Source organism: Polyodon spathula, chromosome 4 (genome assembly GCF_017654505.1).
Source record: "Polyodon spathula isolate WHYD16114869_AA chromosome 4, ASM1765450v1, whole genome shotgun sequence".
Classification (NCBI taxonomy): Eukaryota; Metazoa; Chordata; class Actinopteri; order Acipenseriformes; family Polyodontidae; genus Polyodon; species Polyodon spathula.
In genome coordinates this window covers 95,406,057-95,426,859 of record NC_054537.1, presented here as the reverse complement: position 1 = coordinate 95,426,859, position 20,803 = coordinate 95,406,057, and the positions used below count along the sequence as shown (strand labels likewise).

The 20,803-nt window shown below is 39.5% G+C and overlaps 1 protein-coding gene across 2 annotated transcripts in view; it reads right to left on the bottom strand.

Annotated features, from left to right (window-relative positions):
- trappc9 (trafficking protein particle complex subunit 9) overlaps positions 1 to 20,803 on the bottom strand; it is a 370,303-nt gene that overhangs the window by 312,945 nt on the left and 36,555 nt on the right. For both annotated transcript variants that reach the window (XM_041249230.1, XM_041249231.1), the window contains one exon: positions 15,938 to 16,081. In XM_041249230.1, the coding sequence (XP_041105164.1) occupies positions 15,938 to 16,081 (144 nt within the window). The remainder of the gene's footprint in view (positions 1 to 15,937; positions 16,082 to 20,803) is intronic.

Here is a 20,803-nt window from a genome sequence, read left to right as displayed (position 1 = left end):
TTCTTCTGTGGGTGTTTTCTCTATTTTACTCCAATCTACTTCTGTTAGTCTCTGTTTCATGCCTTCATAGTTTGCTTTTCTAAAATTGTAAACCTTAGCTTTAGTCTTTACTTTTGAGGATTTTAAAAAACACTTCAAATGAGACCATGTTGTGGTCTGAGTTTGCCAGTGGTTCTCTGACCTCTGTTTTAGTTATTCTATCTTCGTTATTTGAAAAGACTAAATCAAGGCATGCCTCCCCTCTAGTGGGTGCCTTCACAAATTGTGTTAGGAAGCAGTCATTTGTCATTTCCACCATTTCTATTTCATCCTTCGCGCTACCCACCGGGTTTTCCCATTTTATTTGGGGGAAGTTGAAATCCCCCATTAGTATGGCTTCTCCTTTGCTACACACATTTCTAATGTCATTGTATAACAGATTATTTTGCTCACCGTCTGAATCTGGCGGTCTATAGCATGCTCCTATTATTATGCCTTTTGAATTTTTGTCTGTTATTCTGACCCATATTGATTCGGTTTTATTTTCTTTGTCCAGGTTTAACACCTGGGCTTCAAGACTGTTTCTTATGTATAGCGCTACCCCTCCTCCTCTTCTGTCCTGCCTGTCTTTCCTATACAGTGTATACCCACAAATATTATATTCGTCCCCATCACTCTCAGATAACCAAGTTTCTGTAACACCTATCACATCATAGTTACCTGTTAGTGCAGTAGCTTCAAGTTCTAGAATTTTGTTTCTGATACTTCTAGCATTTAGATAAATACATTTAATGGTTGTCTTACCTGAGTTGTTGTTCTTGTTTTGATGCGGTCTCCCTTCTGTTTTTTTGTTGATTTCTCCCCCCTTCCTTTCTAGTTTAAATGCTTCCGAACCTGCTCGAGGATCTTTTCTCCAAGTAGACTAGTTCCCTTGTTATTTAAATGCAGTCCATCCCGTCTATACAGATAGTCCTCGTTGTAGAAAGTGGTCCAATGATCAAGATAGGTGAAGCCTTCCCGTGTGCACCACGTCTTCAACCATTCGTTTTGATTTATTATTTCCAGCTGTCCATATGGTCCTTTGCAAGGTGCGGGTAGTATACCAGAAAATACCACAGTTTTGGTTTTTCTCTTTTAATTTCCTTCCTAGCTCTCTGAATTTGTTTTGCAGGGATTTTGGTCTGTCTCTTCCAATGTTGTTTGTACCGATGTGGACGACTACTACCGGGTCGTCTCCTGTTCGTTCTAGGAGCCTGTCCACGTTTTCAGTGATGTGCTTGACCGAGGCTCCCGGAAGGCAGCACACTGTTGTAGTAAGGGGGTCCAAACTGCGAACTGAACTTGCTGTGTTTCTCAATATGGAGTCCCCAACAATCATGACCTCCCTTCTTTTTACTGTCTTGTCACCACTGTCAATAGGGTCCTGGATGTTGTTCCTTTCATTCTCTTGTTGTTGGTTCTGCTCATCACAATTCTGAAGTGACTCAAATCTGTTGGTTGTTTTGATTTCTGGTGGTTGTGTTTGACGAAGTTTCTTTTTTTCCCTGCTTCTGCCTACCTGAACCCAGCTGTTCTGACCTTCTATCTCCCTGGTGGCTTTCAGTCTGTTAGTGGTGATGCAGACTTCCATGAATTGTGGGTGTGCCAGTTCCTCAAGATCCTGTTGCTGTCTCACTTCTTCCAGCTCCATTTCTAGCATACTTACTAGTTTATGCAAATCCTGGATCGCGCGGCACTTTACGCACACTTGGTTTAGCTCCGCTGGGTTTTCTCGGATTTCCCACATCAAGCAGGTGTCACAGATTACTGGCTTGAAGACCATGTTGAGGGTTTTTTTTTTTGAAGTTTAGTTTCTTCTGCAGCTGTCAACCTGCTTTCAAACTGCTTCGAAACTGCTCTGTACTTTTCCACGCTGTACTTCTCCCACTCGCTGTCGCTGGGAAGACTGCCTCGTTTAACTGCGTTGTTCTGCTGTGCTGTCGGCTCCTCCCCTCGCCCGTGTCTCAAAACGACGCTGAATTTGAATCAGCTGCTCCGAGTTTCAGCTTGTTTGTTATCAGAAAAACACACGCGGCTGTGTTTCCCCAATGTCCTCTGTTTTCTGATTAAAGCAATTCAAGATGCAATTTCTCCTTTCTGCTTCGAAACTGCTCTGTACTTTTCCACGCTGTACTTCTCCCACTCGCTGTCGCTTCCACTCAGTTGTAGCAAAACATGGGAACATGTATCACGATCAAATAAAAAGGTCCTTAACTACCCTTTAATCTTCTCTCTACTTATTTATACATTGATTAAATGGTTTGTGTTGAATTCAGTGCTCGTGAAAGCTGGATGATTGTCATGTCAAGTCAGAAACTGATAATGTAAAGTTCAAAGTGTAATCTGGAGGGATCTATCCTCTAAAAAGACTTCAACCAAACAGTGCCTATTAGTTCTGACTGTGTGCACTGGTAACTGTAGGGCAGACCCACTAAATCATCTTCACAAGCAATCCGATCAGAAAGACTTCCTTTACTTCCATTCACTGAGCTGGAAGGGCTTATACACAGTTCTCATGCCAACCCGTTCTCAAGGTCGGATCACACATGGAAAGCAAGGGGTGCAGTACCTATAAAACAGCAGGTCAGTTAGCAGCCACACCACTGAATGTTGTTAAACAGATGCCAAAAGCAAAGAAAACACTTGAAAACATGCTGCTAATCCAGCCCATGCAGCTTGAGCTGGTATTCTACTGAGGCCAGAATGCAGCAGGAATGGATAAACTATCCAGTGCTGTTTGATGTGCAAAATATAGAAAGGTCAAAATATCGTATTACTTTGAATTAACGGCGTTGCGTTTATTTCAAATTGCTAAAAACAGCTGCAGCTTTTATTCAAAGGCAGGGGTAAGTAGAAGTATTATGGTTTTCCAAAGGCGCTATTTTTTATTGCCTTTTTTTACGGTATTTGAGGGAGGCGTATATTGAAGATTATTTCTGCGGATACAGCTCGATCAGGATGGCAAAGAAGTCCTGCAATTTTAAACTGAAAACTTGAGCTTGCAGATCACATCAGTGTTTGCTCAGGTGAGGTCACATACCAGTGTAGTGGGGAGAGGGAAATAATCACGAGAGAAATTGGTTTATTTCCCCTTTCTTTTCTTACAGCAGTCTCAATTGACAAAACACCACAACCCCACTCTCCGAACTTCATGCCTGGATCAGGATTCTGCAGCGCCTCTTATTAGCCAAAATGCCAATGCACACAACCAAACCAGAAATGCATTTAAGAAACTGAAATAATAATCATACAGCTCCTGCATTACAACTAAAATGTATTACCAATTCCTAAATACACAGATTTACTTTAGCTGTATTTACTCCTACACCAGCAGTACACAGTGCTGTGTACCTATGGTACTATTTTGTTTGGGTTCCATAACCTTTACAATAAATGTAGTGATTAATTTATACAGAGAAAGGTGCCGGGACACAAGCAGTGACAATAATAGCGTTCTTAAAAACCGCACATTCAAAATAATTTATAGTTTATTTGAAAGGGTACTGTACTAGTGATACAAAAGCAACTGCAGGACAAAAAAAAAAAAAAAAGTAGCTATGACAGGTTCAGGTTTAGCCTTTAGATATATATTCTCCAGCTACAGACCCGTACACCTGTATACGGGCTTGCTCGCTTGTCTTTGCCTGTGTTGAGAGAATTCGTCTCCTGTTATTACAGCCCGCAGTACAAGCAGCACAGAGCAGCACACCTTCACTTCCACGTACAGCTGCCTAGTACCAAAAACGGTTCATGCACGTCCCTGGCAGCGTACTGTCTCTATCTTTAGTGACACAATCATTTGCTGGTGCACTATATTATGCCTGACTGAATAAGCTAAATTCTCAGACAGTATGCACATGCCCAGAGGTACCAGTGCTGCGCCCCGTCAATGCCCGGTACAAACTATGCACTGAAATACCGGGATGCTCCAGGGTGTAACTGTATTACTTTAAATACATTTTATTCAAGTGTATTCAATTAATTTTTTCTATTTGTAATGTTTTGCCATACTATGCTTTGTATGCAATTCTTTATTAAGTACTGCATTTAGCTGAGCTGGGATAGGGGAAAAAAAAGTACATGTTTCATTATTGAGAGCGGCTCTTATTCACGGGCAGAGTCTATTACAAATCTGATATCTGAGAGCAGCTCTTATTCAAGAGCGGGGTCTATTACAAATCTGGTATCTCAGAGCAGCTCTTGTTCAAGAGCAGGGTCTATTACAAATCTGATATCTCAGAGCAGCTCTTATTCAAGGGCGGATCTCAGACCAGCTCTTATTGAAGGGCAGAGTCTATTACAAATCTGATATCTGATAGTGGCTCTTATTCGAGGGCGGTGTCTATAGTAGTTACTGAAGTACTGGGGTACTGCTTTGTGAATATGGCCCATCTTTTAGCTGTGTTACGTTGTGCTATGAGCCTTGTTCTGCCACTCTGACAGATAGACTCATATGCCATTTCAAATGTCAGCTAGCCATTGCAGTCGCTTTGTGGAAACTGACAGGGTAAACCTCCCTTGAAGAGAATGCAGTAAATGAGCATGTTTGTTTTGTATCTGGCCTGTCTCTTCAGTGTCACAGTCTCACAGCACCCACTGCTGATGCACACATGAGTGCTGGGAGGGCTGCTGCAGCAAGAATAATGGCAGGGATGATTAAGAGCAGCACACTGTAGCCCTGTGGTCAGCAGGCTACATGATTGCCAGATTTCATGCTGGTCAATGCAGCAGCAGGAGCGCAAAAGGAAGCAATGAACCTCTGGTAACAGTTTGTGCAAACACATCAGGTTTTAGAATTGCAAGAAATTCAGAGGAGGGAGAAATGACATGCACAAGAAAAGTGTTAAACTTTACAGTTCAACTTGTTTTGCTGTACTTGCATTCATATTCCCCTTGGAAGGCCTTTCTCAACATTGATTTATTTGTCTTTCACTGTTGTTGTTTTTAGATTTTGAATTTGGTTTTATTACATACTTTGTTCCTACTATGAGAAAGTAATAAATATGAATTGCTCGTCAACTTTGTAAAACTGCTGTTCAACCTTCAGTGTCCCTGTAAACTTTCCTTACAGGTAGTTTTACAAGCTTTGCCTCTGTGAACCCTGCTTTGTCATTCATTGTGATCAAACATTCACTACACGTAATACTGCAGCTGGTTAACGGGATTGAAGCAAGGGCACACTTAAAACAAGGTACAACATCAAACAAGGAACAACTGATTTAACTGAATATGTAAATATGTGCTTATAATATTACACGGTACCATTTACTTATTCACATGTGCAACGGTATCCTTAACATTCACAATGCAAACTAAAACATGTCACACAAAAAAATCTGTCCTCAAAATCTCATTAAGGCAGTTAGGACATGAAGCCATTCATTGCCCACTTCAGGTTCTCTACATATGTGTGAGGGAGAGAACTCTGTTCAAACCACTCATTGAAACAAGTGAAGGAAAGTACAATCAGCACCACTTTCAGGACGAGAAGAAAAAATATCCAGAATAAGCGGCTGTCCCAATTAAACAAGAGGCAGCTGAGACCACCCGAGTCACACTTTTTGGATTCTCAATAAAAGAATGAAATCATATCACATTATGATTAAATGTTAAATACATCATTTAAAAATACAGAGTCAATGTTTTTTTTTTTTTTAATTCCTAACCAAAATGAAATCGCACCTATGATATTGTAACAAGCCATAGTACTCATGTACTTGTGGATGCTAAGCAAACCTGGAAGCAATTCTCTCATCATTGTCTCAAAAACTGTATGACAATTAAACAAGTGAATCCAGTTTCAATGTTAAACGGGTAAATTGCATGAGATTTAACAAGAAGGAGTCTCTTACGACAATCAGTAAGGGTTGAAAATCGTTTTTAGGAGAAAGAAATAGTTTTTTAGATCAAAAAAACTAAAATGTTAAAAACAGAAAAATTGTGTGGAACTGAACGTTACCACAGAACACGGAAACTACAATAGGGCAGACATATCACGACTCAGGTCAAAGTGAAAGGTGCTGTTAGTGTCCATCATATCACAACACAGGTCAAAGTAAAGGTGCTGTTAGTGTCCATCATATCACGACACAGGTCAAAGTAATAGGTGCTGTTAGTGTCCATCATATCACAACACAGGTCAAAGTAAAGGTGCTGTTAGTGTCCATCATATCACAACACAGGTCAAAGTAAAGGTGCTGTTAGTGTCCATCATATCACGACACAGGTCAAAGTAAAGGTGCTGTTAGTGTCCATCATATCACAACACAGGTCAAAGTAAAGGTGCTGTTAGTGTCCATCATATCACGACACAGGTCAAAGTAAAGGTGCTGTTAGTGTCCATCATATCACGACTCAGGTCAAAGTGAAAGGTGCTGTTAGTGTCCATCATATCACGACACAGGTCAAAGTGAAAAGGTGCTGTTAGCATACGAGTTTCTATAAAACAGTAAATAAGATGTCACCGTCTGCAACTGTTTAAAAGCAGCGGTTTTACTAAAACACGCTTGCATCAGTTACATTTAATAATAAAGTCCATCGTGAAACAAGCTTTGTAAATTCAAATGCAAGCCCGCTGAGAGATGTCTTTGAAAACTTCATGCTGTACATTTGCTGATGAGTCAAGAAGGAAACTGTGTAATTGCCAAGATTGCATCTGCTACTGCTTATTGAGTAGCGTCTCTATCTTTTATTCTTTGCCTCCTATCTTTTTAGCTTTAATCTCTACTGCCCCCAAGTGGGCAACTACTGAATTGAGATGCAGTTCAGAGACTTCACCTCGAGTCGTGCACATACACTGGTATATACCATTTATTTTTATGTGATTGTATATATTTCTGGAAACCTACTCTATTAGGCTGTGGGGACATTGATTCATTCTTTAGTAACTTGGCCTAGCATATCCTACAGGCTGTCAGGTCCTAAAAGCCCTTGTAATACATGTACTGTATCTGCTTGCATACATCAATATAGGAGATGCAGGAATGCCCTTTTTCATAGATCGAGAGTATGGGTGTTTGAGGAGGTGTCACAAAGCACATTCTTATCAGATTTCACATTGCAGACTATACAGCACTGCTACAGAGTGAGAGGACACTGTGTGGAAGAACTGCATACTGTTGTCATTCAGCATGAGAGCAGAGTACTACTGTGCTGTGGGCAAGGCAAGGCTATTATCATGCATCAGAGCATTTATGATAGGCGCATAGACTTGAATTCACACCCGGAAAAACTACCGCAGCACAAAAAAAAAAAAAATGAAATCGTTACCAAAACTTAAATGTATTACTATATCAGGTATATAAAACTAGAAATATAAAAACCAAAAATTGTAGTTTTTGTGAACAAAAACAAAGCATCTCCGGTAGCATTCTTGAAAACGGCATATCAAAACAGATTGAATGATTTGTAAACATAAAGTAGCATAGCAATGAGAAAAAAAAAAAAAACTGTTACAAACGTGGCACTGAAACAGTTAATGTTCACAGGACATCACCTCTAATGGCCCTTTATTAAGAAAATCATGGAATACAGCTGTGTACCAACTATAAAGTTCCTATGTCAAAGCATGTGGTCTGTCTGTATCACAGATATGCCTAGAGCTCAAAGCAATGCAGCAGTGAAACTAATGTTTTACAGAACAGCACTGGTAAGAACATAAGAAAGTTTACAAACGACAGGAGGCCATTCGGCCCATCTTGCTCGTTTGGTTGTTAGTAGCTTATTGATCCCAGAATCTCATCAAGCAGCTTCTTGAAGGATCCCAGGGTGTCAGCTTCAACAACACTACTGGGGAGTTGATTCCAGACCCTCACGATTCTCTGTGTAAAGAAGTGCCTCCTATTTTCTGTTCTGAATGCCCCTTTGTCTAATCTCCATTTGTGACCCTTGGTCCTTATTTATTTTTTCAGGTCGAAAAAGTCCCTTGGGTCGACATTGTCAATACCTTTTAGAATTCTGAATGCTTGAATTAGGTCTCCGCGTAGTCTTCTTTGTTCAAGACAGAACAGATTCAATTATTTTAGCCTGTCTGCATATGACATGCCTTTTAAACCCGGAATAATTCTGGTCGCTCTTCTTTGCACTCTTTCTACAGCAGCAATATCTTTTTTATAGCGAGGTGACCAGAACTGAACACAATATTCAAGATGAGGTCTTACTAGTGCATTGTAAAGTTTTACTTCCCTTGATTTAAATTCAACACTTTTCACAAAGTATCCGAGCATCTTGTTAGCCTTTTTTATAGCTTCCCCACATTGTCTAGATGAAGACATTTCTGAGTCAACAAAAACTCCTAGGTCTTTTTCATAGATTCCTTCTCCAATTTCAGTATCTCCCATATGATATTTATAATGCACATGGTTATTTCCTGTACCTTAGCAGTACCTTACACTTTTCTCTATTAAATGTCATTTGCCATGTTTCTGCCCAGTTCTGAATCTTGTCCAGATCATTTTGAATGACCTTTGTTGCTGCAACAGTGTTTGCCACTCCTCCTATTTTTGTGTCATCTGCAAATTTAATAAGTTTGCTTACTACACCAGAATCTAAATCATTAATGTAGATTAGGAATAGCAGAGGACCTAATACTGATCCCTGTGGTACACCGCTGGTTACCACACTCCATTCTGATGTTTCTCCTCTAATCAGTACTTTCTGTTTTCTACATGTTAACCACTCCCTAATCCATGTATATGTGTTTCCTTGAATCCCTACTGCGTTCAGTTTGAGAATTAATCTTATGTGCGGGACTTTGTCAAAAGCTTTCTGGAAATCTAAATAAACCATGTCATATCTTTGCAATTATCCATTATTGATGTTGCATCCTCAAAAAAATCAAGCAAGTTAGTTAGGCACGATCTCCCTTTCCTAAAACCATGTTGACTGTCTCCCGGGATACTGTTACCATATAGGTAATTTTCCATTTTGGATCTTATTATAGTTTCCATAAGTTTGCATATAATAGAAGTCAGGCTTACTGGTCTGTAGTTACCTGGTTCAGTTTTGTTTCCCTTTTTGTGGATCGGTACTACGTAATATAATACATAATATAACTGAAGAAAGAAATGTATGGAATGCAGCTCTGTACCAAACATTAAGGGCTGTTTCCACAGCCCACGATTACCACTAATCCTGGACTACTCGATGTTACCTTTGGTAAGGAAGTCCATGACTAGTGTGTGAAACAGAGTATGATTTCTATTGAAGGGTTTTCATTCCATCTTATTCACGCATCCACGTTGTTTAGAATTCACATCTTAGCCTTAATGTATTATGCCTGTATTTAATGTATTTGCATTGTTCCTCACCATCTTGTGATGGTGGTCCACTATGAAAGGCGCTATATAAAATAAATATTGACTGATTGATTTACTGCAAAATGTAACACGCCTACATTTGTGAGGCACAGCATCAAATGACAATACATATTTAATTATACAGACACTGCCTACAGATACTGTAATACTGTAAAGAACAATACTGACACTTTGTCAAAGAATATAACCATTTCAGTTGCTTACAATGAAACCACATGGATTGCTGTAATAGTGCAACTATTGAAAAATACATACAGAAATAACAATAAGCACATTTATTTAATGTGCCATACTCCAATATATTACTGAATTATTATGTGTTGTTTGCTGAAATGTGATGTTCCAACAAACTTCAAAGTAAAATCAGCAAGTTAAACATTGTATTTTTTATTATTGTTATTGTTTTAGAGTTTATTCTTATAGCGCTGATATCTGAAGTTGTTGAGTAAAAACTACCAACTAACACACCTCCTTTGAATTTCATGACTAGGTCAGATAGACTTAGTTTTTGTTACACATTTTGCAAAAAAAATAAATAAATAAAAATGTATTAAGTGAGAACCTTGTGAATCCTCAACATGCCTTGTGCAGCTGAATTAATTGGCTGGCTTCAATTGCTCTAGCTAGCAGCACTGAGTATTCCATGCTTCTAGGCTTCTATCTGCCGCAGGATTACAAACCCCTTGATTATATCATCTGCAAACCCAGCTCAAGAGTGCACTGGTGATCTCCAGTAGCTTTAAAACTATTTCAGATTTAGCAGGAGCAATATTGCATTTCCATAACTGTGACAGACCCCTTAGCAGAGAATAAACTGTACTCTTAACATTCAACAGGGAATTCAGGCAGAATCTGCTCAATTCAAAGGCACTACTACAAATAGAAAGAAAACCCTAGTGTAGCTGTACTGCAGGACCTCTAAAGACTCTCACACACCACAACACACATCTTTACACAAAAGCCCTGTAGGCACATATTTTCTTGTTTATAATCAACATCAAGAAATAATCTCAATGCAATTTTTATGAGTCAATCTTGCAAGATTGAAGCCAGACTTTTTGAAATACTGTATCTAGGCAACACAGACACCTAGCTCAAACAGAATTACAGCCACTGTGAAATGGGGCAGTGTCAAGTCAGGATTTGTAACAAATTAGCTAATCATATGATATTGATTTTGATCTTGGTTTTACAAGCAAACAGGAGCTTGCATTCCAACTACAGGTCTTTAAACTGTGCACCAGTCTGTATTCTGCACACAGTGCATAAATGGTTAGATTAAAGCTCATAATGTCATCAATTATCAACAATAACCAGCTTTTTTGGTTGAGCTGAGAGCCTCAATTTCTTTTCAGTTTTAATAACCGATGGATGTTGGTAAAAGCTGAAATAAGAATTATGCAAACTACATTAGTTATATTCTGTCTGAAATCTGACAAGTGTTTGCACAAATGCACTTAGATGAATGTAGCTTATTCTAATAGCTATGAGTTATGAGTAGGTAACCTACATTCCTAGATTAATTCAAAAGCAATATATTTACATAAATCTGAAGGCAAACTATTTGCACTAGAACACTGATTGTATCACTTTTCTAAAAACCTGTTGCAAGCCCGGAAAATGTCATTTAATTTAATGAAATGTCTGCTTTCTGTTATTAAACTGTGTAGCAAATCACCCTATATTTATTAAACAGTCAAATTTAAGGGATTATTGAACTTACAAAAGTATACTGTCACAGGGGATCCGGTAAAGGCACTCCGGTGGAGAGTAGGCTACGCTCTATAGCCTGGACGTCACCAGTCCGAGTCCAGGCTATTCCATTGCCGACCGTGGACGGGAGCTTTCATGGTGAGGCGCACAATTGGTCGAGCACAGCCCGGGGGGAGGCTTAGGTCGGCCAGGGTGTCCTCGGCTCACCGCGCACCAGCGACCCCTGTGGTCTGGCCGGGCACCTGCGGGTTTGCCTGTAAGCTGCCCAGAGTTGCATTGTCCTCCGACGCTGTAGCTCTGAGATGGCTGCATGGTGAGTATTAGTGTGAAAAGAAGCGGTTAGCTGATGGCACATGCTTCGGAGGACAGTGTGTGTTCGTCTTCACTGCTCCAGAGTCAATCTGGGGGTAGAAGTGGTGAGCTGAGCCTAAAAATAATTGGATATTCTAAATTGGGAGAAAATACAAAAAATTATTGGCGACTACTAAAAAAAGCAAGAGTCGCAGATCATCCCACAGCAATCTGTCCAAAGGCTGATCAGGTCTATACATCAACACTGCCAGGACTGTGTTAATGCTCAGGGAGGGCATGCCCGATACTAACTTTGTAATGGTTTTCATTTTGATTCTTTGATCCTGTAATGTTGTTCACATTTTCTGTGATTTTGTTTGAAATCCATGTTTAAAATGTTTGATTAAACCCATTAGACCTGAGTGTTGTGTTTCTTCTGTGCATCAGTATACATCAGGTTACATGTTGCATTAAAACGTTTTAGAACTGTTTTGGATGCTTTGTCAAAGACTGTGAAGCACTTGGCGAAGCATGGCCCACCGTTGCCATGGTTCTTTGCTGAAACATAAAAGCTGATTGTTTTTACAAGTCAACCCCTTGGCTATTAGAACACTGAACATGAAAACCCTGAACCCTAAAGCAACAGTTTCTCTTTACTCGAATTAAGCAGTCATAGTGCACTCATTCAGATATAGGCTACTGATTTTATTTGTTCCCTGACTAGGGTAGACCAAACCCGGACATGTTTCTCAGTCAGCCTTGGGCTATCAAAACTGCAGTACACTGTAAAACAGTTTAACACAGTACCACCAGATCTTGGTGCAAATCAATAACCATGAAGCATACACAGTACTGTGCTCTTGATATTTCTAGCAATCGAACTTGCAATCAAACTCTAACAATTTCTGTTCAGTTTTCAAGTAGCCTAAAATGAGATGTAGATGAATCCAGTTTTCATTACTGTGCATTTAAATATGTTATTCTGCTCCAGCAACTACCTCTGGTCAGGAGCCCAAAAGATCCCGGTGTAGACTTCCCGTGACTGGACTATGCCTTGCCATGGTTCTGTAGCTTGGAAAAACTGCTTGCTTTGGTTCGGTTATAAGTAGGACCACAGAAAATTCACAGTACTTTTTTCAAGAAATTTACGAATGACAATAAAAAAAACACAATACATTTCACGGTGAGATTTTATTTAAAAAAAAAAAAGTTTCTATTATAAGTTTCCTAAAATGAATAACGCATCAAAGAAAACCGCAAAGGTTGAAACATTAACATTTAGTGGCAGCTACTGAGTCAACATTTACATTGTAACATTTAAAACAATCTTTTAAAATGTAACAAACAAGCGTACTTTAAATTGCTGAAGAAAAGCAACAAGCAGACAAAACTGACTGAATGACAAACAAGGTTGAATGGCAAATTTGGCAACATTGTCGAGTTTTGCAAATGTTTAAAACTTAGGCTATGTTCATACAGTAATTAAACTGACTGTTGTATAGCGTTATGCTGACTTCACTTTAATGATAGCCTGGTCTACTGCTGTGTGGTTAACACCATCAAGATGCAGCGTATCTACTAGGAAAGCTGTAAGTTCCCCTGAATTAGCAGTAGTAATGCACTGTGGCATAAAAATAATATACAAAACACAGTTGTCTTGCTCATCGATGGCCTCGTCACGCACAACGCAAACAGACTCAGAATCTTTCAATTCCCCTTTTAAAAATTCTTCATGTGCTGCATACACTTTAGGGAGATAGTCTCACTTGAGTGTGTCACTGCTAGGCATAGTTTTTCATTGTCCACCCATTGTATCGGTATGTTTGCTGCACTGAAGGCTTCCACTAGTTCAAACGTGTTGACATTACGTGCTCTTTTTGAACAGCCCCATGATTGTGACCTGCTTGTTTGGTAATTATCCAGCCTGAACTGCTAGTTTTATTTTCTTGTTTTTGTGTACTGTGCTGTCTAGACGCTTGTCAATAGTACCTTTTGTTAGATGATCCAAACAGACATTACATGCTGAGCAAAACAAAATACCACCATCTGCATGCAACGTCCCCTTTTCGTAGCTCTGAGCGCGATGTTCTTCTGAAATGAATTTCACTTTTTTGATTTATTATAAGCTGTTTGTATTTTTATTATACACTGTAAGCCAATACATCTGCACAATGTAAACAAACAACAGTTTTAAAACTCCCACTTCCGAATCACATGTTACGTCATTGTACAGTATGAGGAATTCCTCCAATCATGAAGCCGGTATTTGTTTTGACCCCGTTCCCATAGTAACAAAAAGCACGTCATTGATGCCAGACAGCTACTGTCATCAGAGAGCTGTTTCTACCATGATAAATATAAGATCTATTATTAGTAGTTTTACTATTGTTGCAGACATTTCTATGTAGCTGTCTATGGTTTCTACATGATAAAAGCTAGGCAGTCAAATACACGATTTCTGTGAAATTAGTGATACCGTGAATTTTCCGCGGCCCTAGTCAAAATTATATATATATATATATATATATATATATATATATATATATATATATATATATATATATATATATATATATATGGTGTAAATCAAACCCTGACATTGACATGCTTTAAAAAAACTTCCCTCACTCTAACAGTTTAAAGGGATAATAAGTCCTCTTTTTATAGAGCATGGTATAAAAAAACGAATTCAGACAAATCCAGATGTTTTAAGACACGTTCGATAAATACATTGACATTTAAATATAGCACTGTCCAATTTTAATATTCCTGCCGTCACTAGCTTGCCTTGTTTTGTGTAAAATCTGACAAATTTCCAGTGTAAACATAACGGTAAATTAAGGAGAGAGAAAAAATAAATAAAATCAACACCACTGTCCAAAGGAGAAAAAAACAATGTTTGAAAACTACATTAACATTATGGCCTGTTCACATGGAAATAATTCGCGCTCTCATTTTTTTTTTAATTTGCTGTTGGTTACAATGTATGAATTACGTGGCCCAGCTTCTGCTAGAGAAAGCAGCAGTCCCTTCCAGTGTGCCTCAGCTGCACAGATGCATTTCACTTTTTGCTGTCATATTTGAATCACAACTTTACATAAATTTGCACTTAGACTTGCATCATCTTCAGTGAATACAACTATATTGTCGTTTTTCCAAACAGTACATTAGAGGCAGCCTCCCCTTTCCTGCAGCGGATCTTTCCACAGCGACAGCTCAGGTTGATCACTTTATTCTGAGTCTCCACACTTGAATATGTAGAATACCTTTCATATATGCATGTGGATTTATTATTAATTGACTTGCTGCCCACATCACAATGAAGACATGTAAAATATCTCTTTCATACATGCATGTGGATTTATTATTAATTGACTTGTGAAAACACCCTATTCTGTGTACTTCTGCCCTGCACTTAAATCCAATGAAGTTATGTGTACCGGCCCAGGTTCCTGAAGCGATATAATCTTGTTTCAATTTCAAAAAGAAAACTGGACAAGACTAGCAGGCTGTGTGGTCCAGTGGTTAAAGAAACGAGCTTGCAACCAGGAGATTCCCAGCTCAGCCACTGACTCACTGTGTGATCCTGAGCAAGTCACTTAACCTCCTTGTGCTCTGTCTTTCAGGCGAGACGTTGTTGTAAGTGACTCTGCAGCTGATGCATAGTTCATACACCCTAGTCTCATGTCTTATAAAAGCGCTTTGTGTTGGCGGTCCACTATGAATGGTGCTATATAAAAATAAAGATTGTTATTATTATTATTGTTATTATTATATTAATTGACACTTAACAGCAGCCAATAACCACTCTGGGCTCTCCTCACTGACTGGTAGATATGGGTATCCGGGGCATCTGCATTGTTAAACAAATTAACATTTTGCGAGTGTCCAAAATTAATTCAAAAATAATTAAATCCATAATAATTACTGCAGCGGATCGTGTACAATAATTTTGCATTCTACTGGTGGCAAACTATTTTGTACAACCCGCAATGTTTCATTGAATCACATATATCGAGCTACGACCGGGCGGCATTTAGACAGACAGCAATCAAAACAAAGAAGGTTGCGGATAGTGCACTACTTCAAACCGAAAAGGTAAAAAAAAAACAAAAAAAAAAACCTTTTCTGCAACAGCAGCACGTGACAGCGCAGTAATATTAAATATTATTAGTTTCGCTCAAGACAGACGGCTACAGTTGGGACTCATTTGAAACAAAATAATATGTATAAAATACATTAACAAAGCAGGATACTCTTGATCGCTGCATCATTTGTTCACAAACGCATATTATCAGTAACTTTTAGAAGCAACAACACAGATTACATTCTTGACAGTAAGTTAATATATGCAAGGCATGTTTTTGATTTCATGGGATATTTGATTTCTTTTTAATATTATCGATTTGTTATTGTGGGCTCCCAGTTGATAAATAATTCAATTATTATCATTACAAGCCTAATATTTATTTATATATATATATATACACACACACACACACACACACACACACACACACACGCAGCAGCAAAAATACAAACAAAAACAATGTGCCGGTTGCAGTAATATACTTGTCATTTGTCTCCGAGAGCCTCACCTTGGTCAGACAGGAAGTCGAGCATGGTCTGCAGCAGGAAGGAGAGGTGGCGCACAGACAGCCCTGGGTTTCCCATTCGTCTGGAAGCGTAGACCAGTTCATGGAGCAGTCGCATCTGCACCGCCGCCCAGCCTCTGTGAGTGCCTGCAAACACAACACACCTTACAATAAACACAACACAAAACCCCTTACAATCAACACCTCCTCTCCACAAACTGTGTACCTGCACACACAAACCCCTAACAATCAACACCTCCTCTCCACAAACTGAGTGCCTGCACACACAAACCCCTAACAATCAACACCTCCTCTCCACAAACTGAGTGCCTGCACACACAAACCCCTTGCAATCAACACCTCCTCTCCACAAACCGAGCACCTGCAAACACAAACCCCTTACAATCAACACCTCCTCTCCACAAACTGTGTACCTGCAAACACAAACCCCTTACAATCAACACCTCCTCTCCACAAACTGTGTACCTGCAAACACAAACCCCTTACAATCAACACCTCCTCTCCACAAACTGTGTACCTGCAAACACAAACCCCTTACAATCAACACCTCCTCTCCACAAACTGTGTACCTGCAAACACAAACCCCTTACAATCAACACCTCCTCTCCATAAACTGTGTACTTGCAAACACAAACCCCTAACAATCAACACCTCCTCTCCACAAACTGAGTGCCTGCAAACACAAACCCCTTACAATCAACACCTCCTCTCCATAAACTGTGTACTTGCAAACACAAACCCCTAACAATCAACACCTCCTCTCCACAAACTGAGTGCCTGCAAACACAAACCCATTACAATCAACACCTCCTCTCCACAAACTGTGTACTTGCAAACACAAACCCCTTACAATCAACACCTCCTCTCCACAAACTGTGTACCTGCAAACACAAACCCCTTACAATCAACACCTCCTCTCCACAAACTGAGTGCCTGCAAACACAAACCCCTTACAATCAACACCTCCAGTCCACAAACCCCTAACCTTTGCATTTACAACTTCCACCCCATGACCATTCCAACACAGAGTAATAGTGACACTGAAAAATGTACCAGGTCCAAACCTAATGGAGTGCCTCATCTGGAAATCTGTCACAATGTTAATGATGGTCCAAAAAAGGGAATGTCAGCAGTATGTGGAAAACAGCAGACCTACTATCTGCTTTTGTTTTTACTGGAATATACCTCAACAGCAATGCTTTTAAATATATTTACTACTATTGTAATAGATATATAGAGATGTAAAGGTAAACAATGGAAAAACAGAAGAGAACCAGTAATGACATCTGCCATATCACAGCAGTCAGTGTGCAAAGAAATTACATCCACACACAAACAAGCCACCCAAAATACTCAAGGGCAGACAAATCAGGTTTGATTTATGTGACACAACCTTAACATTAAAACATTCTTTACTAGGTACAAAAGAATCCTCTAGGGAGCATGGAGGCCGCAGGCTGCAAATGTCTTTACTGGCATTATTTCCAGAAGAGATTGAAGGGGTCCGGCAATCCAATTACAATTAGTTATTGCCACATCACACACACACTGTACTAAATCAAAAGGCAGAGAAACTTCCAGCAAACAGGACAACACACATCAATCCCTTACAAAGACTGTGACACCAACACCTGCACCTTTCATGAGGACCACTGATGTGCCCTGCAAGCAGTGTGGTTGATCATCACACAGTCAATCAATCAATCACAAAGACTGACATCAAAACCTGCACGTTTCAGCAGGACCACTGACGGGCCCTGCAAGCAGTGTGGTTGATCATCACACGGTCAATCAATCAATCACAAAGACTGACACCAACACCTGCATGTTTCAGCAGGACCACTGACGGGCTCTGCAAGCAGTGTGGTGGGTCATCATTGGAATAGCACAGCTTCAATCTCTTCGCTGCAAAAGGCTTATTATAGGCTACAGTGGGAGGGGATTCTGACGTTATCTTCCAAGAGTTGCGTCGCACAGTGAACTTATCTGAAACAGCAGAAAGCAGCAGCAACTGGCTGTGGCTGAGACGGAAAGATTCTTGATGGGGATCTCAAGCACAATAGAAAGAAAGCAACGCTGATGTGTGTAAGTAAGCTGGGCTGAGCTGAGTGGGGGATGGAGGGTGGTGATGCTGGGACGCCAGAATCACTGTTGAGCCCTCTTGAGGTGTTGTGGGCTAGTCAACGAAACACAGAGGATGGAAGGTGCCCACTTGAAGACCCCAGAGATGTACCCTACTTAGCTCAATCCAGACAGTTGTCATGCTGATGCACTTGTGAGACCACACTGGGTTGATCCCTGGAGCCAGCATCGCAGCCGTTGTGTGTGCTCAGGTGCTGGGGAGGCAAAATGAGCTGATCCCTGGAGCCAGCATTACACTTCAGCAATCAAAACACCAGACAGAAGGATATCTACATCGTCAGATGGAAAACCACACAAATGGATGGAGATGCAGATGGATCACATTAGTTTAACATCTACTCTCATGTAATGGAAATCAAATCTATACAAAATTCATGGATTGCTACCCAAAGTATCTGTACCTAACACCTACCTTATCCTACCCTGTATGTAATTCCCATTGCCCAGCACTTCTAAATCAGGTATCCACACAGTTGTGGGATTAAGTGGATCAGCAAGGTACCAAGGATGGCTACTAACTTCATACATTCAGTGAACTTGGTGCATTGAAAAGCTATTCTAGAAGTGGCCGAAGAAGAGTCCACAGACCTTCCAAAGGAAGCAATAACATACACTGACCATTTCTCTTCACACTTGCAAGGTAAAACCTGGGCTTGTGTCTATAGTGTTCAGTTTCCTCTCTGCAGTCCAAATTCTGAATCCTAACTTACTTTCACAAAACAGAAGTACTAAGTCTCAACTCAAACCTCCTAGCGTCTCATCTCTCAGGGAAATATGAACCCCAATGAAAACAATACACTGCATCTCAGCTGGGTTAGGATGCATGAACGATTTCAAACCTTGATCAAAGGCTCTCTTGGCAGTTCTCTTGTTTGTTTGCTTGTTTCTATTCTATGTTTCCAGCTGTCAATACCAGGAGTTTTGCTGGAAGAGAAGGCATTACAGCAGGATGGTGTGGGTATATATGTGGGATAATTCTTTTTTTTAAAAACTCAAATACTGGTGCATAATGATAAGTAATTTGTCAGTTTTATCAAAAGGCATATTTAAATTTTTACACAATGCCTTTCGTACAAGAATCTGATTTTTTTCCCTCCCCCAATCAGCGTGACCAGACTGCAGTTTTGTATCCAAGCAGGTACATGGACAGCTAGCTAAAAAAGACAGTAAAAGACTGCAATACAAGGACGTGGAGCTAAACTGCAAGGCCTCCTTTGGGGCTGGATATTGTGTGTATGGGAAAAAACCTTGCAGGCTATAGGTTGTTTTGCATTTGCAGAAGGTTGTAAATGCTCATTAGCCCTTCTAAGCAAAGTTTGAATAATGTACATACGTCTTGCCCAGTACTGCAGTTACAGAACACCACCACTGACATTTCTATGAGTGGTTTCACAGTGCAGGGCCTGGTATGCGTCTGATACAGATTCAGAATCCTTGCCTTGTTACAATGTGATTGAAATAAGGATCACTACAGTTTGGACAATGCTTTACTCATAACTTGAACAATGGCGGCTAAATATTAACTTAGAAATGGTGCGACACACAGGTTTGTGGCGTGAATAGGAAGGAACCTGCTGCAACCACCCCCTCATTGAAAACAAAACAAAAATTAATAAAACAAGGAGGAAGATTATTAAGAAAATGTATTGACCAATACAGTTTTAAAAAGGTTTGTTATTTGGTAAATGTATAATTTCTAGAAATTTCTCAAAAACAAAGAATTTTAGGAAAAATCTTTTATAGTAAAAGTTTTGCTTTTCTGGATAAGGAAAAAAAAGTTGCAAGAAATAGATGTCTACAATTATTTACTTCAGCAATTTTGTTTGCAAAACTTAAAAAATGCTAATTCAAAAGTATTTATACCCTTTGATGCTATGATAGTACTATCTACAAGGTGCTAGAAATTTCAACATGATAATGCAGAACCTAATCCTAGAAGAACTAGAAAATACTGGATTGTAGGTGAACATTCTTAGAGAGTATAAAAGGGTTAGGCAAAGGATGATTGTTGACATTACCAATAAGTCAAAATGGGAAAAGTAAAAAGGTGTCTGAAGACCTTAGGCAGAAAATTATTAATTGTCATAAAGCTGGAGAAGGAACAAGAAGATTTCCAAGCATTTGAGTATCCCAATTTCAACTAGTGTTTCTATTATCAAGAAATACAAGACTCACGGTACTATCAGAACGCTCCCTCGGTCTGGACGAAAGAAGGTTTTTTCACCAAGAACAAGTACAAGAATTGTGAGGAATGTTAATAACAATCTGAGATTGGCTGCCAAAGATAATCAAAGTGAATTGAGCGCAAGAGAGACTGGGGTTTCCATTTCAATCACAGGTCGAGTATCGCATGGTGAAGGTCTCAACGGTCACAAGCCAAGAGAAAGGCCACTCTGGAAAATGTTACAAGGACAATCGCTTAAAGTAATGAGTAAAAGGTAAAAGGTAAAAGGTTTTCTGGAGTGATGAATCCAAAATCGAGCTATTTGGTTACACTGATAGTTGTTACGTTTGGAGAAAGTCTAATGAGTACAAAAACTAAAAACACCTTACCTATTGTCAAGCATGGAGGTAGTAATATCTTCTGTGAGGGTGTTTTTCCTCTAATCCTCGGAATTTGAATGAACTGGAACAATTTTACGTTGAAGAATTGTCAAAAATCACTAAAGAATCATGCCAAAAGCTCATTGACAAATATCCTAATCG